The 23378-nt window shown below is 37.6% G+C and overlaps 2 protein-coding genes across 9 annotated transcripts in view; one reads left to right on the forward strand and one right to left on the reverse strand.

The window, feature by feature from the left end:
* The window catches only part of Kbtbd3 (kelch repeat and BTB domain containing 3), a 46092-nt gene extending 40788 nt beyond the window's left edge, over positions 1-5304 (reverse strand). The window contains exons 1-2 of one of the 5 annotated variants that reach the window (XM_048429232.3): positions 5132-5299; positions 1365-1397 (exon numbers count right to left, since the gene is read on the reverse strand). The gene's annotated coding sequence lies outside the window, so the exon portion shown is untranslated. Of the gene's footprint in view, positions 1-1364; positions 1398-5131 lie in introns of all 5 variants that reach the window. The other 4 variants (XM_048429230.3, XM_048429234.3, XM_048429231.3 and 1 more) reach the window with 4 other exon arrangements.
* Positions 5305-5496: 192 nt separating this feature from the next.
* On the forward strand, positions 5497-21569 carry Aasdhppt (aminoadipate-semialdehyde dehydrogenase-phosphopantetheinyl transferase). 4 transcript variants are annotated; one of them, XM_087905899.1, is made up of 7 exons: positions 5497-5754; positions 5980-6205; positions 11208-11329; positions 11899-12060; positions 13016-13087; positions 16632-16772; positions 20591-21569. In XM_087905899.1, exons 1-6 carry the CDS (start codon positions 5572-5574, stop codon positions 16728-16730), a joined length of 864 nt encoding a protein of 287 aa, XP_087762025.1. In that variant the 5' UTR covers positions 5497-5571; the 3' UTR covers positions 16731-16772; positions 20591-21569. The 4 variants fall into 4 exon arrangements, with proteins under 4 accessions (XP_087762025.1, XP_048285173.1, XP_048285174.1 ...); XM_048429216.3 differs by lacking the exon at positions 20591-21569 and having other exon boundaries at positions 16632-17457; XM_048429217.3 differs by lacking the exon at positions 16632-16772 and having other exon boundaries at positions 5498-5754.
* The last annotated feature ends 1809 nt before the right edge of the window (positions 21570-23378 follow it).

Consider the following 23378-nt stretch of genomic DNA (forward strand, 5'->3'; position numbering starts at 1 on the left):
CGTATGCACAATAAGAAACAAACAAAAACACACAAACAAAACAAAACAGACAAAAAATCACTTTCCCTTTGAGCACACTGCAGAGTGCTTACGTTGGCAGTTTCTTTACTGCACCCCTCTTCCGTATACCTGGTGTCAAATGCGCATACATATCCCGTTTTCTGCACCAGATCCACTTGAGGGGGTGTACGCCCATATTTCTATATGGTGGCTGCCAGGCGCTAAAGCCATAGAGGCCCACCTGAGGTGGTCACGTAGACCTGCAGACAAGCTGTCTCTGCCTAACAAAGGTCAGGATGTTTGCTGCTCCTTTCTTTGTAATATGGAGGATACCTTATAGAGATGTTAACATACACAGCTGACATGTAGATGCAGGTGTGACAAAACGCCATTCACCTGGTTGCCTAGGAGACAGAATGCTGGTACATTTTCCGGCTCAGTTTATGTGTTGGTATAAAAGCTGTCTGGATAATAAGCGCAGAGAGATCATCAGGAGGAAGAAGCCTGAGATGCCCTTTCCGTGATGACCGTGTAAGCTGTGTCTGATTATTCCTTGCGCCTCCGTACCAGTCCAGTTAGGGAAAATATATGTTGGGGCCCACGGGCTCTAACAGGGGGTGCAGTAAAAAAAAATTACCAACTTTACCACTCTACAATATGGTTTAGGTTTTTACTGTAATTAAGGGAGAGAGAAAACAGCCAGAGGCATCAGGAAGAACTCACTATATATAGCATGCTGAGCTTTCATTGGCAGTCCTGTACATCAACCTCCTATACACAAGGATCACAGGAGTGATCTACTCCATGTTGCCTCTTAAAGCCAGATTCCAAATTCATATACTATGTGCTATTGGAAGAACACACATGCTAAGTGGTTATGGAAGTAACTTTCACATATAGACTATACTGAAATTACAATAATCATTTACAAAATTTAAAAGCCAAAGAATTAGGCTTAACAACAAACTCTTGTTATAAAGTAGTGATGTAAAAGCATGCATGTGCTACTTGAAATAAGTAAATCAAATTAAAGCTAGGCTGGGTTTAACCTCATCTGGGATTTGTTTCACTAGAGCCTCCAGTCATTGGGATCTAAATATGGAGTTTATCATAGAAGTTAGTTAACAGAAATACTGTATTATTCAGGGTTCTTTAGAGTCACAGAACTCAGGGAATGGATCTCTCTCTCTCTCTCTTTCTCTCTAATATATGTAATGTGTACACAAATGATATACTATCTATGTAATATATACATTATATGTATATGTTATATATTAGGTGTTTAATGTATACATGATGCATAACATATTACATTTGCAATATATACATAAAATATATATCTGTGATTTATTGGAATGACTTACAGGCTGCAGTCCAGGTAATCCAACAATGGCTAGCTGTGAATGGGAAGTCCAAATGTTAGAATTCAGGCATTATGCTGGCCTGGCCTGTCATCTGACAGGATGTACCCAGGCTGTGTTCTGGCCAGTCCAGGGTCCTGGCTTGTACTCAGGTGCAAAGATCTCTTTAGGAGACAAGCTTTCCCCACTCCTGATCTTTTTCACTTCTAGGTCATTCTTCTGAAGATGCAGATGTCTCTGCTTCTCACCCCCTCCCTCCCTGTCTCTCCCATTTTCTCTTCCCTTCCCTTTTCCTTTATCTCCAATAAACCCCAGACTCAGGCTCTCTCTGCATGGTGTATTCTATCACCTGCCATGGTCCTCACTCATCCCATTTTACAGTACCAAGAAAGCTCAGTCCCACAAGTTGGAGGTGTCAGCTGGTCTTATGTATATGCTGTAATCCCAAAGAACTAGTCTCCGATGTCAGTGAAGGAATGGATGTGCTATTAAGGTGAGGGCAAGTGGGCAAAGAGTAAAAGCTTCCTTCTTCTATGTCCTTCCATAAGCGTCCAGAAGCATGTATGAAGTGTATTAAAGGGCTGTCTTCCCACTTTAAGACTAGGATTAAGGGCGTGCATCTTTCTGACTCAATATCTAGATCAAAGATATGCATGTCTTCCTACCTCAAACATCTGGACGAAAAGTTGATTCACTCACTTTAAACCAAACAGAAAATGTCTCACAGGTGTGCCCTCCATTTCTGGGATGTAGCTCAATCCAGATGTACTTAAGTTGACAATCAAGAACAACCATCACAAGTACTGAGTAGGAACTAGAGTTGTTTTGGAGAATATGGCAGACATACAACTATACTTCCTGCATTTCCTTCCTTCCTTCCTTTCTTCCTTCCTTCCTTCTTTCTTCCAGTGAGGACACGCTGCCACTTGCTTTGCATGTCTTGTGTCCTTTTTAACTCCTCTACCTACTTATATAAAGCAAATACTATTATTATCCCTTACTTTATAGATGGGGAAATGAAGTTTTGCTAATTCAAGTACAAATTCAAGTCACATACAGTGAGTAAGTGGAAAGCCGGAATGTAAACCCAGATAGACTCTGGAGCCCTTGCTATCATCAACTACACACTACAGTCTTTTTGTGGATATGCTTGTTGAGACCTAAATGACGAAAAGTTAAATCACTGGTGGCAGAAAATATATAAAGCCCTCAAGTGAAAAATGAGTTTTAGAAAATTATAGGTGGCCAGTACAATTCCCAGGAGACGGAGATGGCAGAAAGCAGGTAAAGTAGCTGTGATTCGAAAATCAAGAACCACTGACTTAAAACATGGCAGGGTTTTGGTGCTATGGTCATTCTTAGAATATTTCTAGCTCATAAGTAACAGATAAGTTGAAGGAAGATTATTTGTTAGTATATTTAGAGAGTAGTTATTCTTGTGGAAGGCATTTTAAAAATGCATGACAACAAACAGCTAGACATTTAATACTAAGTTGTATCTCTAGCCCAGGGACATGATAAAAAGCAACACTATCCATGACTCTAAAGTGATTGATAGAATGGTAATCAGAACTCTAGCTCTCCGGCACACACACAATTTTTCCTTCTCTGCTAGACACTGGTGAGTTTCTGCAGAGTTATGTAGCTGGTTTGATTCCAAGTATTAGCCTTGATTTGTCTTTTGTGACTGCTACCTTTTGTTTGAAGTATGTAAATCTTATCTGAGAGTTTCTGAATGGATTAAAGCCTATGCAAAATTTGGTTATAGGAGAACTCAGCAAACTGAGACTGTCCTGTGATTTTGGGGAATTTGCATTGGCATTATCTCTTTGGGGAGTATAGATAAGAGGTTTTAGTATATAGAAATTGACTTGCTTAAGGTGTGAATTGTATAACAATAAAAAAAGCCCTTTGCAAAGCAGCAGGGGTAAGTTTGCCAGAGACTCACTTGCATCTGGGAAGGCTAAAATTCATTCCAGAGAGCCTCTGTGTCTTCTTTATTTCACTGATTTTGTGAACCCACAACCAATAAAAGACACTTTTCATAGCATGTATATTCCAGAACTCTCATCTTTAAAATCACATCAAACAAAATAACCTCCATCCCTTGACTTCTTATTCTCCCCTAGATACCACTGTATTTTCCTACTCCTTATCCAGAAAAACATGTTTGACAATACTCTACTTCCATCATTTCCAGTCCCGATGAACCTAGTCATGTTCCTCTTTAGCCCTACTCAAGCTGCCCTGGCCCATGTCACCACACTATCGCTAAAAACATATGCAATGATACACTGTAATACGATGCTTAACTACATAAGACACAAAGCAGAAACCTGAATTATATTTGTCATAGGCTTTAGTACTTGCTTACTTTATCCATTTATCCTCACATTGCTTACTGTAGCTTTTTCTGTGTGCTGCAGATATCGTGTCGCATTATGAACTCTCTGCAATCTTCAATTTTTAAATAGCATCCCATTCATGCTTTTAACAGGCAAGATGCTGTATCAAGATAGTACTGTCTGTAAGTACACACTCCAAAAAACCCAAGTCGAGGGGGCATGTCGTATCACAAAATGTTAATGGGATCAAGTAAGGATCAGACTAAAGCCATCTTAAAGAGTACAAAACTAATGGGCAGTGGTTGTATAGGGTACTGCTGGCCTTTCCAGATCCTTCCTGGCAGTCTTAAGAAGGGGGATGTTAGGAATATTTCTTAAGATGAGCCTCTCTGCCAATGCAAATAATTCCAATTAGACCAAATTAGACTGCGGGCTTTCTTGACCCTCCCTGGGGAGGGGTCACCATTTGGCAGGCTTTCTTGGAGGTGGAGTTTGGACTAAAGGAACTCCCAGGGGAGGTGGCTTGAAATGGAGTTTCCTGCCCAGTATTCCAAAGATGGTGCCAGGGCCTGGGATGAGGCCCCCAATATAATATTACAAATGTTTGGTCAAAATCATCACCCCAGTTCCCCAACACCTCTTTATACAAAGAGTCTGGAATATTATAGCCCACCATATGGTAACCCCTCTCCAGGGAAGGTCAAGACCACTCCCACGGGCTACTTAAACTGCCCCCCAGAGAATGAAATATGGTCTCCTGGTTTCACGTTGCCTCCTGCTTCCTCTCTTCCCCTCTCCATGCTTTCCTGGGGCCACCCGAAAGCAATGCATTAAACATGGGCATTTGGTCTAATTTGGTGTGGTTGGAATTATTTGCGTCGGCGGAGAGGCTCGTCTTAAGAAATATTCCTAACAGGGGTGTAAGCTGAATCAGCATGGCATCATATGCATGTGTCCATCAAATGCAGTGTCCATATTCATCTCCAGAGATCAAGTTTTCCTCGGACTCTAACTCGGGGAAGTCTCTGCTCAAGTGTACGTTCTCAGAAGAGCCGCCAACATCTATTTACAATAGTACCCAAGGAAAGAGGAAAGCACCCCTGTGACTTTGTATCAAGTCTAAGAACAGCATCCCGACTTAAGGTGCGCGGAGCCGTGACTTGAACTCTTGCGGAACTCGTGTGAACGTAGAAAGGCCTGCACCCAGGCGGCTCTCTGGGGGCTTGGGGTAATAGGGAGGGTCGTTCCGCAAAAGGCAGGAAAGGGTCACCTCCGAGGAGCGGCCATGCACAACTCCCGGGGCAGCAGGTTCCTCACTGTGGTCGGAGCGCCCACGGGTTGTACCGAGGCCGGGGGTCGCAGGCCCCTTGTCTCCGCCAGAAAACTCCACCGCCCCCTGTTTCTCAGACCCCGCAGCTCACCCACCTGCAACCGCAGTGCGTGAAGTCTTCACCCAGGTCCAGCTTGCAGAGCTCCGGCTGTGGTTGGCTCGTGCTACTGTCCTGTTAGCTCTTCCTCCACTGTGAGTGGCCTAACGGTTCTGGGAGACCGTGGTCCCGCCCTTTCCGAGGTTCCGGAGCCGCGTTCACAAGACGTCACGCTGTGCGGCAGAACGCGACCCCATCAGCCCCGCCCTCTTCCCGAGGCGACCTTCGGGTTGGGGGCGGAGCATCACAAGGCCACGCCCAGCGTCAAATCTGCTCTAAGTGGGACGCTGTGACACGTCACAACCAGGCGCCCAACTTCTTTGTGCGGACGCAGAAAGGGGGTGGAGTCACTTTGCGCAGACTCAGGAAGCCGAGGGGCGGTGGTCAAGCCAGCGCTCGCGCCATCGGGCCTGAAGAGCGGACGTTGCTGTGAGGCGCATGGTGTTCCCAGCCAAGAGACTCTGCGTGGTGCCTTCAATGGAGGGCGTTCGCTGGGCCTTCTCCTGCGGCACCTGGCTGCCGAGTCGAGCCGAATGGCTGCTGGCGGTGCGGTCTATCCAGCCCGAGGAGAAGGAGCGCATCGGCCAGTTCGTGTTTGCCCGTGACGCCAAGGCGGCCATGGTACTCGAGGCCTGCGGCTTTGGGGAGGCGGGCGGGCAGTCGCCAGCCGGGTCGGGGTTCTGGGACCTGGGGCTCTCACAACTGATGTTCCCTGGGAAGGGCCATCCACTTAAAACTGGAGTCAGTAGTAATCGTTTGTTTAGTAATGCATATGCTTTAAAAGTTAAAAGCTTGGAAGTTACAAAATATACAGTATGTACCGTAGATTTTTATGTCTCTTAACAGGCCGGTCGTTTGATGATAAGGAAATTAGTTGCAGAGAAATTGAATATTCCTTGGGATCATATTCGTCTGCAAAGAACTTCAAAAGGAAAGCCGGTTCTTGCAAAAGACTCGTTGAATCCCTATCCCAATTTCAACTTTAATATCTCTCATCAAGGGGACTTTGCAGTTCTTGCTGCAGAACCTGAGTTACAAGTTGGCATTGATATAATGAAGACTAGTTTCCCAGGTAATGGTTCATTTTTATGTCGTAGTAAAGTGTGCTATGTCTCAGATCTTAACTATTAGACAATTGTAGACCAGAATACTTGTAAATATAGACACTTGCCATACTTAATTTCTATAATTACTGCACCATTTTAACCACCTTCAGCTACATTTTCTCTATAGGCATGCACAAATTTTTTTGGCATTTTTCTTTATAGCTTGCTGTTGCAGAATACCTGAGGCTGGTATACAAAGAAAAGAATTTATTTAGGCTCATTTTTCTGGGTTCAGGGAAATCCTGAGGACTGGGATAAAAATTGATTTATTCATGAAGGTGGTGCACCTATGGACTTCCAATACTGTTGTATTTTGCAAGTAAATTTCAACATGAATTTTGAAGGTAACTAACTTTATTGAAACGCAACTCCAGGGAAATGACCTGGTATTATAGAAGCCTTATTCAAAATTAACTGCTACTGCAAAGGAGTTAGGATGATGGAGGGGAAATCTTTACACTAGCTTTTCCTCTAACTAGAAGTTAGTGGAGAGGCCATTAACATCGAGAAGGAAGACAGCACAAGACAGTGTCTGCCTTGAAATAAACAGATTTTACAACCAGTTTTGTGCAGTGTTAACTGTGGTCAGTACTGAATAAGTCCTTACTAATAAACAGTGTCTGCCTGGGAAATAAACAGATTTTACAACTGATTTCATGCAGTGTTAAGCCATTACTAATTGAAGTTTTTAATGGTGGGGAGGTAGTTGAGCAGAAATTGAAAATTCTGTTTCTTGTTAATGCTTTATTAAATCTTTGACCCCCATCAAGTTTGATTAAAGCTTTTCCCTTCACAGTTTATTTGGCTCAAAGTTTATATGCCCACTAACACAAAGGAAGAGATACATTCTGTTGGGACTAGGGTCATTAACATCCCACTGATTTTCAAATAGTGATTGGATGCATCATCCTTTCTAAGTGAAGATGAAATGAACACCAGTTTGCTTCACTGGTGATTTATTAGGCCCGGTAAGTGAAGTAGCAATGTTTTTCAGTCTTGTTAAAAGATGGAAGATGTAGTGTTGAATAGAAGGGGAAACTACTCTGTACCAAGCATTGTTAACTCTTGAGATACAGTTGCCATAGAGGAGTACCATTAGCATATTGAAAGAGACAATTCTATTATCCACATTTTGTGTCTATAATGTCAGATATAATGTGGGAAGTCATTTCCCTTATTACCTATGGTGGCTAAGTACAGCTCATTTCCTAAGTAGATTTAGACTTTGAGATCCTAGCACAAGTTGTGGAAATTCCAATGCTTAGGGAGAATGTTGTTTGCCTGGTCAAGTTTTGTCTTCATTTCCTAATTTTCATCTACTGTTAAAAATGTTTGGAGGTTCAGGTGTAAAGAAGATAGTTTTATGATTTCTTCAGTTTGTCAGTATTTACAAAATAAAATTAATATTTAAGTTTGGGGAGAAGTAAGAATTCTATTTGCATGGTTTTCATTTTCATGTATGAATTTATTATAAAATATTTTGGATGTATATAAAAATAAGCTAATATTTTGAGAAGCAATTTTAAATAATTTAAGTAATTTAAAGTGACTGTTGCTGGTTGTACTAACACACATCTTTATTCTCTGTACTCTGGGAGTAGAAGCATACTGATTATGAGTTTAAGTCTATCCTGAACTACATTGTCTAACACACATCCCAAAATAGACGTTGTTATAGGAATTGATCTCTAGAGGAGCTATTGGATTATAAGTATAAATTAAATGTAGTTGATATTAAATAGGCCCGGATATTACTAAAGAGTCACAGCCTATTTCTTGTTTCCTCTCACATTCTTTCTTTCTCAGTATTAGTATATATTCCTAAGTGATTCTCCAGACAGAACTGAGTGATTTTGAGATATGGACACTAGTTTTAAAATTGTGAAGTAAGTTCGCATTACAATAATAGAATCAAAACTCCTGAACATAACCATGTTATCTTGTTCTTTTCTGCTTTCTCTTCGTAGGCATCTACCATTTCTCATTTCTTTCTGTTTTCTTTGATCATCGTTTTCTGTCCATGCTGCTCTTTTATTGCTTCCAGTTAGACATTGCTTATCCCTCCACCTTCCCTGAGTAGCTCCCATAGTCTTTGAGAAGCGTGAATAATTTTATTGTTTGAGTTTTTGTATATGTGTGCTTATGGTGCCAATAATATGTGTGGAGGCCAGACAACAACCCACAGCTGATGTTTCCCTCTGAAATGTCACCAATCTCCTTGAAACAGGATGTTTTCAATCTGTAGTTCAGCAATTACTACATTGGTTAGCCATTGTGAGCCTTAGGGTTCCTCCGTGCTCCTCCTCAGCACTGGTACTCCAGGCCATACAACCACACTTATCATTTTCACGTGGGTTCTAATGACTGAACTCAGTTTTCCGTGATTTGGTGGTATGCACTGTGCTAATTTTGAACTTTCTTTGTAGCTGAATGGTGAGCATTAACCGAGATGCTATACATGAAGTACGGTACTGGAGACCCTGTTTGAGAGTGATGTAGATGGGCTCTGAGGTCTGGTAGTACATTAGAATGTTTTTTTCATAAACCTAGAATAGTAACTAAGGGTTTTGTTGATGATTTTTGTTTTGGGTTATTACGTTTACAACAATGTTTTGGTTGTGTGATCTTGATTATATAGATTATATAGAACAACTTAGTAACTGACATTCTCCTTTAATTAAACTAAATTAATTTAATTAAACTAATTAAAATAAAACTCCTTTAATTAAACGCTTAAGAAGGATCAAGTTTTTCTAAACTTAACTGAGAGTTCACGTTTTCCAGTCTTTCACCTTTCTTACATGTGTTTTAAATATTCAGTAGGATGATTAAATAAATATTCAATAGGATGATTATTGTAGTAGACATCAGTATAGACAAGTAGTGTTAAGAATTTTCCTGCATGTATGCTCAGTAGTTATACTGATATTTTGAGGAACAAATTTGTTTTTCTTTTGGAATTTTCTTATAGTTTTTCTTCTTATTTCCTATGTAATGCGAAATAAAAAAAATATTTGGCTAATTTGCTTTCCTCCATTAAACCACAGGGTGGTGCTGCTGGTCTTTAGTTAAGTATTTATGGCCTCCCCCATTGCTTGCTGTTTATCTTCTGCTTTAATATTTAGCAAACTATCCTCATTGATTTTTTTTTAGCTTAAGTAATGATTTATATGATTGTTTGACTTCCTTGTATGTTAATCGTTTTTTAATAAATATTCCTGTTTTTTCTCTGATTGCCTTATACTTAGGTAAAAATTAAAGGAATTCTTGTAGGTTCTAAGTGGAAAACTTAAAAAACCAACAGACGAAATGACACGGTAAAAACAGGATTATCTTAAATTTATGAGTTTTGTTTATTACACCATTAAAACTAGTTTCATACAAAGAATGAAATATTCCAAATCCAAGTTAAAATGTTTCTCTCTTGATTTTATATATGGTCCTTATGCCAGAGTTAATTAAAAAACAAATGTTTCTCTTTTTAATTTTGCGTTTTTTGGATGGTGTGTGTGTGTGTGAGAGAGAGAGAGAGAGAGAGAGAGAGAGAGAGAGAGAGAGAATTTGGAGGCCAGAGGTTGCCATCAGGTTTGTTCTTGTCACTTTCCACCTTAATGTATTTCGACATGGTCACTTGACTAAACCTGGATACTGGTCATTGAGTTCCTGGGATCAGCTTTTTCTCACATGTTTACCCTGACAAGTGCTCTTTCCCCCAGCATTGGGCTTACAGACACTGGTTACTGCTATACTTGCCTGTTTTTTACAGGGGCTGAGGATCAAAACTCAGGTTCCTATGCTTGCTAAGCAAGCTACCCATTGAGCCATCTCCTCAGCTCCTTTTTTTTAAGCTTTCTCTAGGATGGTATTTATGAAGCTAGTAAAGGCCAAAACAATGAATGAACTAGTTTTTATTGAAATGCTCTAGTAATTCTTAGTAAGGCGAAAATGAGCTTTAGATTACTAAAAAGCTCCATCCACATCCCCAAATGGCAATATTTCCTTGTTACAGGACTCCAAAGATCACATTATAATATTTCAGTGCTTGAAAGTGAATGAGAATCATTGTTGCAGTCTGAAGTGTCACATATTTTTGGGTTAAGCAGAAAGGATCTATTTTTGAAGACTGTTGAAGTTGGAACATAGGGGATTCATAAGCATCTTTGTACAAGAACTGATTTGTAATGTTTTCTTGCCTGACTCACTGTGGGAGAGGTATTTGGTTATTTGCAGAAGTTTTAAACCATACAAAGGAAGGCAGACGTATATTTTGTTCCAGATGTTCCAGCTTCACTACTTGAGTGTCAATATTTGTATATATTTATTTTTGTTTTCCCAGTAATAATTTCAAATAAACAGTGTGCATTGTTTAATTGACTTCTAGTTGCAAGCTATTATAAGACAGTTTTCTTTTCCCCCTAGTGATATAATAGGTTAAAAATTTAAAACCAAATATAGCATAGATATTTTGTTTTGGTTTTCTGAGTATTTGGTCAGATAAAAGAAATTTTGTTTTACAAACATATTTATAACAAGTTTGACTACCAAGTGTTAAGTTTTTGGGAGCATCTTTTGAAAAAATTTATTTTTTTCTGCTTAATTAATTCATTTAATCTATCAATTAATTTCATGAACTCATGTTAAACTCTTGTAGGCTAACCCATGGTTGTCATGGTTAGTTATTTTTAATTCCTAGCTAATTTTGATATGCTGATATTTTATGTAAGAGTATTTCTTAGTGTTTTTGATGTTTATGGTAGTAGGAATTCATTTCAGGGTCTTGCATATGCCAGGCTTGCATTCTACCACTGAACTACATTCCAGCCTCTTTTAGAATTATTGCCTGTTTAAATTGACTTTCCTTTTGGGTGCTCTTCAGTAGCTTCAGTGATGAGCAGCTTTTTAAATTCTGTTTTTATTTCCCTTTTGAATAGAATGACTACTTTTAATTTTATATTCTCAATTTGACAGGTCGTGGTTCTATTCCAGAATTCTTTCATATTATGAAAAGAAAGTTTACCAACAAGGAGTGGGAAACAATCAGAAGTTTTAGTAATGAATGGACTCAGCTGGATATGTTTTACCGGCACTGGGTATAATTTCTTTGTGATTTTAACAATAATAATATAATAATTTCCTTGTCTTCACTAGAAATAAGTGTGAAAGACTTGGTTTCTTGATAATATCATACAATGCTTTAATTAAATGGACAAATTCCTTGAGAACTTTGGTGTTTTTTATTATTTATATTGTATTGTTATGCCATTTATTTTGAGAAATTTTAACCTGTAATGTGCAGTTAGAAGATAGCTTATTTTTTAAACTAAAGTTTTATTTATTTATAATATGTTCTGCGTTAAACTGAAACTTATGAGCCTTATTTAACAGAAGATGTCACTTCAGTGCCTTTATAATTTAGTTAATTTCCTGTAGCAACCTGTTGAGGATGGCACTGCTTAGTCATTATAGTTTACATTTGAGATATCATAAATAATTTATCTGAATACTACTAGCATTATTTGTTTCCAATGCTGTTGTAATGAACAAAGCAAAAGAAAAAATAAAAACATAGTTAGAAATGCAAATGTATTATATTTGTAAATGTTATGAAAGGTTTTAGCTATTGAATACTTCAAGAGAAAAATGTCCATTTTTCTTGTAGGCACTAAAAGAAAGCTTCATAAAAGCTATTGGTGTTGGATTGGGATTTGAAATGCAGAGGCTTGAATTTGATATATCTCCATTAAACTTGGATATAGGCCAGGTTTATAAGGAAACACGTTTGTTCTTGGATGGGGAAGAAGAAAAAGAATGGGCTTTTGAGGTAAGAAATTTATTGTCATTATTATAGTTAAGACTTTGCATATTTATATGGGTGAGGAATCTATAATGTTCCTAATATTTACAAGAAGAATGTGAGCAGTTACAAGTGTATGTCTGATTTGATCATGAATAGATTCAAAGTGTATAACATAAATCTAATCATTAAAACTCTTCTGTCCTAGCAAGGCATTGTAGTAGTGCTTGCCTTTAATCTTAGCATTTGGGAGCTCTGTGAATTGGAGGCCAGCTGGTATACTTGGTGAAACCTTGTCTCAAGCAACAACAACAACAAAGAACCCAAAAAATGAGTATCAATGTATTAATACATTGTGTTTTAAAATGTTACTGTCTGTCCTGGTTAGGGCTACTATTGCTATGATGAAACACGGTGACCAAAAGCCAGTTGGGAAGAGAAAGGTTTGTTTGACTTATACTTCCATGTTTTAGTCCATTACTAAAAGAAGTCAGGACAGGGACTCAAGCGGAGATCATGTAGGGGTGGTGCTTATTAGCTTCCCATGGCTTGCTCAGCCTGCTTTCTTAAAGAACCCAGAACCCTAATCCAAGGATGGCACCACCCGCAATGGGCTGGGCCCTTTTGCATCAGTCATTAAGAATATGCCTTACAGACTTGCCTAAAGCTCAGTTTTATGGAGGCATTTTCTCAATTGTGGCACTCCCTCTACTCTGATGATTCTCGTTTGTGTCAAGTTCACAAAACTAGCCAGCACACTGTCACAATAGAGATTAACAAGGCATTTACTTTGTTAGTGAATAAAGTGCTTAATCTTGCTTACATGTTACATGGTTCCAGGAGAGGTGTGTGTGTGTGTGTGTGTGTGTGTGTGTGTATTGGAGGGAAGGTAGTAGAGCTATGTAGAAAGTAAGATTTAGAAATGTAAAAAGAAGTCTTGATTTATGTTTTTTAATTTGCATTTATCTTTTTTTTTTTTTAGGAAAGTAAAATAGATGAGCACCATTTTGTTGCAGTGGCTGTTAGGAAACCTGATGGATCTAGACAACAAAATGTAAGCTTTTATGGTCTTTTAAAAATCTTGCTAAAAATAAGAATGATTAAATGATGTTTTTGCTTTTATTGAAGAAAATTCTAATTTACCTAGTTGAGTTAGGGGGTCAGAAGTCTTGGTTTTGTTTGATTTGCTTCTAGTTTACAAGGTTTTTTATTATCAAAATTTTTAAAATTATCTAGTATTTTATACACTCAAAAAAAACTTACAAGATCTTGTTAGCCTTATATTTAGATACCCTTAAATATTGCAAAGGAAAATTTTGGTAGTACTGTCAAATTTTCAGTAGAAATTCAGTATCATCACTATCCTATTTATAACAAGAATTTATTTCTTGGTGAATTGGGGGTGTATTGAATATAAAGGTCACCAGGTTGGGTCAATAATAGAATCATGTTACAAATTAAACTTACTCCTAGCATTATAAATTGTTTCCAGAGTTTATGTGAGACTTCGTATGATATTGGGACTTAAGTTGGTCTTCTGTATTTTCAATCATAATCTGTTTGTATTTCTAATGGTGAAAACTCCAAGACTCAACCTACATATAGCTGTAGTTGTGTGCAATTTCTTTGTAGAATACTAGTAACAAAATTGATGCCTTTGTTTTACATGCACACACACACCCCTTCATTATTACTTCTAAAAAAAGATGTAATCCACAGAGCATTTCTTTTATAAATAAATACTGAATTTTGTCTTAGATTGTCTTAAGAAGGCTAAAATGTTAGAATTGATATTTGATAGGAGATGGTGTGATTTGGGTTATTCATCTTATTCTCAAGTTTCAGCCTCATGCTCCCTCTGAATACTTTTTTGAGTATATTTATATAGTTCTTTATTTTAATAATATGTTCTTTGAAAATGTTAAATGTATATAGGATGTATTGTGATCATATCTGTTACCTCTAATTCTCTCTTTGGTCCGCTACTCTGCCTTTTTTCCAGCTTCATGTGCTTTAGGGCAGGGTTTCTGTTGTTGCTGTTAGTCCAGTTAGTGCTGCTCATATAGGTATGGGGAGATACACTGAGTCATGAGCTATTTTACTGACAGCCATATCCCCAAAGTAAATTATCTACCTCTCCCTGTGAGGATGGAGTTTCAGAGACCCTTATCTTATTCAAGTAGGAATTTTGATGTGCTTGATTTTGTGAAGGTCTTAAGAGTTGATGCCTGTAATACCATGCCATGTCTTGGAGTCAGCATTTTACAGCTTTCTTCTTCATGTGCCAGCTTTTAAATTTTTTCTTCCTTTATGTTCCCTGAGCCTTAAATGAGGGGAGATTATTTTAGATGGCTTCATCCACAGCTGAGCACTCATTGTTATTTATGTTTGGCACATGACAAGTTATGAGTCTGTTGGTTAACTGTTACCCATTACAGAAAAGAAAAATCCTGACCAAAGGGGAGAGCAGTACTAATCTATGGGCATTAAAGTAATAGAAGGCGATTTGACTACATGGCAGTTCAACATAACAATTGTAGGTTCAGCCCCTGGGGCCTGGGCTGTCCCCAGTCATGATCTTTTGATCCAGTTTTTCATTACCAGGTGTGAAATTCCTCCTGTGGATCAATCCCCATATCCAATAAGAAAGTGGTTGGCTAATAATGTTATGCCACTTTTGCAACATCAGTTAAATGTTTGTGCTTTCAGTACTACTTCTTTTCAATAGAACCTCCTACAGCACTGCATAGTGGGAAAACTAGGTTGTAAGTCAAAGTTTACGTTTTGACTTGTGTGGTCAGCTTTTCCTGACCCTCAGTTTTTCATCTGTAAAACTGAGATGACAATATTTTAGTATGGCCTAGAAACCATATAAATAAGTACTGAACTTTGTTAAAGTAATGTGTGAAGTTCAAGTATTTAATATGAATTGATTAGCCCTCATTTGAAAGTGCTTTGTGCTGAAAATGTTTTGGACTTTAGATTTTGTCAGATTTTGGACTATTTTACTTATATATAATAATATTTTGGAGTTGGGACCCAATTTTAAATATGAACTTCATTTATTATTTCATATATACCAACTACATGCAGCCTAAAGGTAATTCTATACAATGTTTTTAATGTTTCTGTGTTCTGATTGGCTTGTCACATGAAGTCAGGTGCCTTGTTGGTATTTAGTAATAATTTCTTGAATGTGTGTCATCCCTATAGCACATCTATTATAGCAGACTTAAACTTCAGTAATGTTTCAAAAATTTTGCCTGTGGCCCAATTCTGCTTCCTGAAATTACAGATCTTCAGATTCCTTATATGTATGTATGCTGAGTCAAACTTTGTGCATACAGATCTCATTAATTCTATTTTAAACAAATTTTGTAGGTGGTGGCTATATGTAACTTGAAAAGCAAGTTCATATTTCATTTTTTTTAGTTGGTAACAATAGTAAAAGGAGTAAAAACAATATTCTAGAAATCTTACTAAGCCTTAATTTAATATTACTGAACTGAAATTATTTCATAGTTATAAAACTAATCATTCAGTTAACATGAATTATAAATAAAAACAAGGCAATCTATTTTTGTTTCTGTTTTTTTTTTCTCTTAGAGTTCATATCAAGATGATTCTAAACCATCCCAGAGGCAGTTTACCATTCTTAACTTTAATGATTTGATAGCATCTGCTATTCCTATGACACCTGAGGATCCTTCATTTTGGGACTGTTTTTGCTTTACAGAAGAAATTCTAATACGAAATGGTACCAAGTCATGATAGATTACCTGAATAAAGGTGGAAAATGAAAATGGCAATCTGTGTTCATTAAAATAAAGTGCTAGATGTGGTCAGATTTTATTTATTAAAATATTTTTAAAGATCCAAAGGCTTTTAAAGAGCAGATTTCCAGTTCAGTGACTTCTTTGAATATGCTATGTCTTCCTTTCCAGAACTGTACTTGATAGAAATGATGACAGAATCTTCCAATGATAAATGAGCTTTATAGAAAGAAAACAGTAAAATGTAAACATGATGAAGGCAAGCATTTTTAGAGAACTACCCTAAAATGAGTTCCAGAAACTTTTATTGAAATAAATTCTATATTAACTTTTTAAAAAGTGATAACATATGTTTTGTAGTTTTAAGAGACTACATCTGCTCTTTGTAACTATTGTTGCTGCATAAATTTGGTTCTAAAATATTGTCTTCTGTGATATCTGTGTGGCATTAAGTTGTCATTAGTGTTACAGTACTCATTTTGCCTTAGTGGCAGTAACAGAAACTGCTGCTGGAGCTTCCAGGTTTATTTTTTATAAAGTTGTGACATTTGTTTTATTAGAGATAAATACCCCCCCCCCCCAAAGACTTCATCAATCAAATGTGTTTGACATATTTTACCACTGTCGAGAATAGACTATTGAAAGGAAAAGCTAAGTCTGGCTTGGGAGAATTTCATTTCATTGAGGTTACATTACTGGGCTTAAGGAAGATGTACCATACTGTATTAACTTTCCTCTTAGGGATTTTAATTGTATCAGTAGTGTAAATGGTAGTGCAGTGCAAGCTCTGGCATTTTGAGAGATGTGCTTAATTGTGTCTTGCAGATAGGTTTTAGAAATGGAATGATTGATTCAAAGGATTTAAACAATATTGTTGGTATGTGTTATATTGCTCTTGAAAAACTGCAGTTTATACTTCAGTAAGTCGTGTATGAGTACCACCATCTGTGTACTCTCTGGTCATCTGTAAGTATTGCCTTGATTTTATTTTCTAAAGATTGGATGGGTTTTTTTGGGTTTTTTTTTTTGTTGTTGTTCTTTCCTTTTGTTGGTCTGGATAACTGAAAAGTGATACCATATTTTAAGTTTGCATTTATTTCATTACAAATGAGGTTGATATGCTATTGTTACTGGTATTTTCTTTTTATGAACCTCTTGTTTATCTTCATCCCTTTTTACTTACTAAATAAACTTAAAGTGTGAACATAATTTATTAAGACGCCAAGACCATCATATTGATGAGAGAATCTACTATATGACTGTAGTGCATGTCTTCAGAAATTAGTCTTATTACTGTTAAATATTAAGAAATAAAGCAATGTTGTTTTTATTACTAACATTAAAAATTGTGTAAGTTGTGTAAAATTATTCAGTAAAAGTGTTTTATACTTTTTATTTTATTGAGCATGCTTAATTTTACAAAACATAGAAAACCTTGTAGCATTTCTAAAAGATTAAGTATTGTTAACTCCTACATGAGTGTAATACTGAAATGAAAAATCGTTTGTCTTATTAGAATAAAATGGCTTGATAGTGTGCCAGTAGTGTTAAAAATTGGCCTGGCCAGATTCATGACTATCTTCTGTGTAACTGTACAGCTAGCATTGATACTGTCAATTTAATCTATCTTAAATAATGGTTCTTGAACAAATGGCTTTATTGTCTGGTCATTTTGCTTTCTGTGACTATTGTGCAGCAGAATTACGGTATTTCCCTCACTGTTAGCTTGAGGATTGTTTGCCTCTCTCCTGTGTTGACTTCCTTTGCCCAGTATGTACTCCATTATGTGATGTGTAATCTTAATTAATATCTTAATAACAAAGGCACTTGACAGAATTTTTTTTGATAATTTGAAAGAAAAGGGAAAGTTCCTTGAACAAAGTGATGTGAAGTTAGATGTTTTCATAAATCATTTACATCTCTTTACTCCAAGCCCATCTTGTTTGTTAATAATGTTAATTTCCACTTTTTTCTCCAAGTATCCATGGTGTAGGAGGTTCTTCTGTTCATGTGTTGGCTTTCATTGGCTAATGAATAAAGAAACTACTTTGGGCCGGATAGGGCAGAACTTAGGTAGGCGGAGAAGACAACTGAATTCTGGGAAGAAGGGCAGAGTGGAGATGCCATGGATCTTCTGCCTGAGGACTGATGCTGGTTAGAATCTTGTGTAAGCCACAGTCATGTGGCGAAACACAAATTAATGGAAATGGGTTAAACTAAGAGTTAGCTAATAAGTTAGAACTAATGGGCCAGGCAGTGTTTAAAATAGTACAGTTTCTATGTGATTGTTTTGCGGGCTTAGCTAGCTGGGCTGGGTGGCAGGGATAAACAAGGGGCCCTGCTCCTTGTAACATCTCTGTCTCTTTGATCAAAAACCCTTGTTTGCATTGTGCCATACTGTTCAATGTATGGCTTGATGGGTCTTTGTTAACAATTTCTTACACAAGAATTTGGGTTAATTTAAGGGTGTGTGTGTGCGCACGTGCATGTGTCTGTCTGTCTGGCCGTCCTTTGCAATTTTATACATTTGGGCAAATTTTCAGTTAAAAATTATCAAATTCTATTAGTATTTAAAATCTGTTCTAGAATTAGGTTTACAAAACAGATTCAGTAGTTGAAATGTTGCCGTCTAAACTTTGAGAATTAAACAGAAGAATGTACATAGAGCTATTGCAAAAAAAATTCCCTTAAAGCAATTCAGCTACTTATATTTTTAAATAAGAAGACATGAAGACAGCCATAGCATCTGTCAGTTTGAGTTTGATAAAGATGGCTAGATGGATCTTCAGTTTATCAACTAACTCAAGCTGACTCTTGTATGTTTATTTAGATCACAGTTTCCTATAACAGTTCATCATCAAAAGTTGTGAGGGAAGAACTCAAGTAGGACAAGAATCTGGAAGCAAGACCTGATGCTGAGGCCATGGAGGGTTGCCACTTAATAGTTCTGTCCATGGCTTGATAAGCCTGGATTGTTTTGCTGCTGTTGTTTTATAGAATTTATGCCTACCAGCCCAGGGGTGGTTCAAGTGGGGAGCTGGACTCTCCCACTTCAGCCACTAGTTAAGGAAATGCCCTACAGGCTTTGCCTACAGTCTGACCTTTTGAAAACATTTTCTTTTCCCTCTGATGACTCTAACTTGTGACAAGTTGACATAAAACTAGCCAGTATAACCATACATCTGTTGATTGGTGGATAGATTTATTATTCAGATTTGTTCAGTATATATGCCAAAGCCTAAACAGAGCTACTATTGTAAGCTTTGTGTTGTGTTGGTAAATAGTGAACAATCAACAATACTGGGGCAGGCATGGTAGAATCTGGAAGACTCGTGTCACTTAGGTAACCAGCACATAATACCATATTTATTTCAGACAGTGTTTTATTTGAGGAATAAAGAAGATTCAGCCAGGTGGGCAGTCGTGGTGCAGCCTTTAATTCCAGTACTCGGGAGGCAGAGGCATGCCGATAGCCGTGAGTTCTAGACCAACTTGGTCTATAGAGTGAGTTCCAGGACAGGCTCCAAACCTACTGAGAGAAAACCCTGTCTGGGGGTGGTGGGGGAGTAGCCAAGATCTGACTGACATACAGACAAAAGACTTGTATTTTGTTTTTTGACTTTTCATACATAAATGCAATGTATTATAATCATATTCATAATGACTACTTTCTAACCAGTCATCCTCCTATTTTGCGTTTTTTACTTAGTGTCACTTTTATATATTTGGGGAAGTGGTAACTTCCTGGAGCATGGGCAACTTACCATTGAATTATTGGCCTGAGAGCTCCCAGGGCCTTCCCAGATAGTATTGCCATTGCTCTTGGTTGTTGTCTACTAGAATGAAATGGTTATAAAATCCTATTGCTCAAGACACCATATACTTTGGGTACATGGCTCAGAGAAATCAACCAGAACTCAACTGTGAGCTTCCTGCCTGCTGGAAGTTCGGGAAAGTATGGTATGGTTGATGAAGAGTTGGCTCAGCACTTAAGAGCCCTGCTGCTCTTCTAGAGGATCTGGGTTCAATTCCCAGCACTCAAATGGCTGGTCAAAACTGTAACTTCAGTTCCAAGTGGTCTGACACCTTCATATCAATGCACATTAAAAAGAAAAACGCCTATGCAGGTTGCTGGCTGAGATAAATCATCAATGACTGGTGGTTTGAGTAGACATGGACCCCATGAACTAATGTGTTTGTTTGGCCTATAGTTATGGCTCTGTTAAGAATAGATGTGGCCTTATTGGAAGTATGTCACTGTAAGTGTGTGCTTTGAAGTCTCATGTCACACCCAGTGTGGTACACAGTTCACTGTTGCCTGCAGATCATGGTGTGGAACTCTGAGTTCCACCACTTCCATATCTGCCTGCATGCTTCCATGGTTTTTGCCATAATGATCATGGACTAAACTGCTGAAACTGTAAGGCAGTTCCAATTAAATGTTTTCATTTATAAGAGTTGCTGTGGTCATGTTGTCTCTTCATAGCAATAGAAACTTTAAGAATGGCTTTCCCAACTGCGGGTTCTGTGTGTTACAGTACCAATGTGCCAGGCAAGGTGTATCTTCTGGTGTAATAGTAAAATGATTGGGAAATAGTCAACCACTTTTTACTTGAATTGGAGGCCAACTAACTGTGAATGAATTCATGCCTGGTAACCGTAAAAGCCTATGGCTGGTGAGATCATGGACGTGTAGCAAAACTGCCCCATAGATATTTATCTTTATATCCCTACGCTAGTGCTACTCACTGAGTCAGAGAAGCTTTTTGTTTTGTTTTTTTCAGAGGACAATATTTAATGCAGAGACTTGCAACTGTTGAAGTGCTGAGAATAACTGCTGAATGCTGAATGTCATATATGTCACCCCCTCAGGGCTCACAGAAGATAGGGTGGAAGGATTTTATAAGCTGGAAGTTGGAAAGAGAAGTACCATGAGCTAGTCTTTTGGATATTGCATGGTCACTGTAGGTATGAACACAGAGCATCTGTGACTACTTGTCTAATACATATACACCTACACACAAAGACATGGACTCAGAATGGAGTTTACTTGTGAAGAACATCAGCAGGAGTTAAGAGATATGAGGGTAATGGGATAAGGGATGAATATGACCACAGTATATTCTATACGTATATGAAACCATCAAAAGTAAAATAACAAATCCTTGTAAACACATGTCATTAGGAGAGTGACACAAAATTAACATGGTATCACAATTGCATTATTTTTAATTATCTGTTGGAATAGAAATGTATTGCTTACAATACTGCCTTGTTACTGATATTTTTCGTTAATCTATTATCTGTCTCTACTTACCTATATTTATCTACCTACCTACCTTTCTGGGTTTCTTGTTTTGTTTTGTTTTGTTTTTTGAGACAAGGTTTCTCTGTGTAGCTCTAGTCTACAAGCTCTCACCTTGTAGACCACTCTGGCCTAAGACTCAGAGATCAGCCTGTTTGTCACTTGAGTGGTGACTTTTTAATGAAAGTGTGATACAGTGTCATTATGTCTTATCTGTACTGTCTCTTCAAGGGTAATCTAGAGCACTTTTAGAGTTTAATAGACAAGACATAATTCTAGAGGCATTGGTAGCTTTATAGGTCAATGGCTTATAAATTAAATAAATTCAACCCATATTACTTGGGCATTTACCATGGATATAGCTTGTGAGAATTTGCTCTACACTGTGGAACAATTTCTTTGGTATGAGGCCTGTTATGTCATCTAAATGCCAATAAAATTTGTGTAAAAAGTTTGAATATACATGTTCTGTTTGATGGTAATTGTATTAAATAGTTCTTCCTGCATGTCATCTCTAAACGTGTGGTTGAAGACAAAAATAATACAAATAAATGCTGGAGGAAGGGGTGCAGAACATTACACAATCATTGGCAAGTGAAATAGTCTATATTCCTCAAAAGATTTCAAAATACCATATGAATTAAATATTTCACTTCTGGGTCTCTAGGCATGCTATAGATTTTTTATGTTTTTATGAACCTATTCCCAGTAATCAAGTTATAGATTTGGCCTGAGTGTCCATCAACAGTTGGATGAATACAAAATGTGGTATATGTATGCAATTAAGTTTTATTTAAGCATAGATAATAAAATTGTCCCTGCAAGAAAATGCAATAGACTTAGAGATTATATTCACAGGCTTGTATTGCAGTTTCCTTTGAATTGAAACTTCCTGACACTGTGGAAGTAAACAAAATGTAAAACATCCCCATATGAAACACAACAGTTAAAAGAAAATGCTGGGATGCAGAGATTTTGACCAGCTCAGCTGCCTGATAGTTGTACAAGGAGCTCCAAGAATACAACTTTTAAGTCTGTTGTCACCCATGGTGATATGGGGTTTTCAGTGATGCAGCTGTCAAAGCATTAATACTCCTTGTCTTAGGTATTCTATTGCTATGAAGAGATAACCGTGAGCACAGCAAGTCTTATAAACAAAAATATTTAATTGGGGCTGACACACTTCAGAGGTTTAGTCATTGTCATCATTGTAGGAAGCATGATGGCACCAAGGAATACTTGGAGAGGTAGCTGAGAGTTCTGCATCCAGATCACAATGCAGCAGGAAGAGACTGAGACATTGGTCCTACTTTGGATATCTGAAATCTCAAGGCCCACTGCAGTGACATACTTACTCCAACAAGGCTACACCTCCTAATAGTGCCACTTCCTACATGCTTATGGGAGCCATTTTATTTCAAATCACCACACTTGTAAGTAATTAATAAACTTACTGGTCTAGTAACCTAGATTGTAGTGGAATCATTTCTTTGGCCTGCCTTGAGATATAGATATTTGCTAATGCCTCCACAGAAAATCACACACTTTAGACAAGTATTTTCTCTTGTATATAGAGCCTAGATTTGTGTGTATGTGTGTGTGTGTAGTAGTAATAGTAGAAGAAGAGTAGAAGGAAAACCAGAACCTTTAGAGTAATGGGGGATGAATATAACCAAACTATATTATAGAATAAAGAAAATGATGAACTATCATTGTACACTGAGTATGTGTTAATAAAGAATGAAGATTACATGGTTTGGTCCAGTGTAGTGACTCACTTCTGTAATCCCAGTGTTCAAGAAATGGAGGCAAGAGGATTGATACAAGTTGAAGACCTCCCTGACCTGTAAGATGAGTACTCACCAGAGTCCATGGCAAGAACCTGTCTCAAAAACAACACATGACGCGTGATTTTAAAACAAATTTGTCAAACCACATCCACTGCCATCACTCTCATCTAGGCCACTTCCTTAGCTGAATGATCACCTCAGACACCTTCCTCTGTTTCTACTCTCCCCTAATCTCAGTTAATTTACTCAGAGGAAAAGCCAGAAATTTGTGTGGACTGGGTTAAAATACCTGATCCCACTTCCTATTGTTTTCACTCATCATCTCTCCTGTAGCAACTCACCAATACCATGTTCTTTGAGTCTTCCATTCACACTCCTACACCCTGTCTAGAATGCTCTATATTTTTACACAGTCCACTATTTATCAAAATTTGCACAGTATTCTCTCCACAATCTCCAATACTTCAGATCTTGTGG

Source organism: Myodes glareolus, chromosome 4, assembly GCF_982192425.1.
Source record: "Myodes glareolus chromosome 4, mMyoGla1.1, whole genome shotgun sequence".
Taxonomy (NCBI): domain Eukaryota; kingdom Metazoa; phylum Chordata; class Mammalia; order Rodentia; family Cricetidae; genus Myodes; species Myodes glareolus.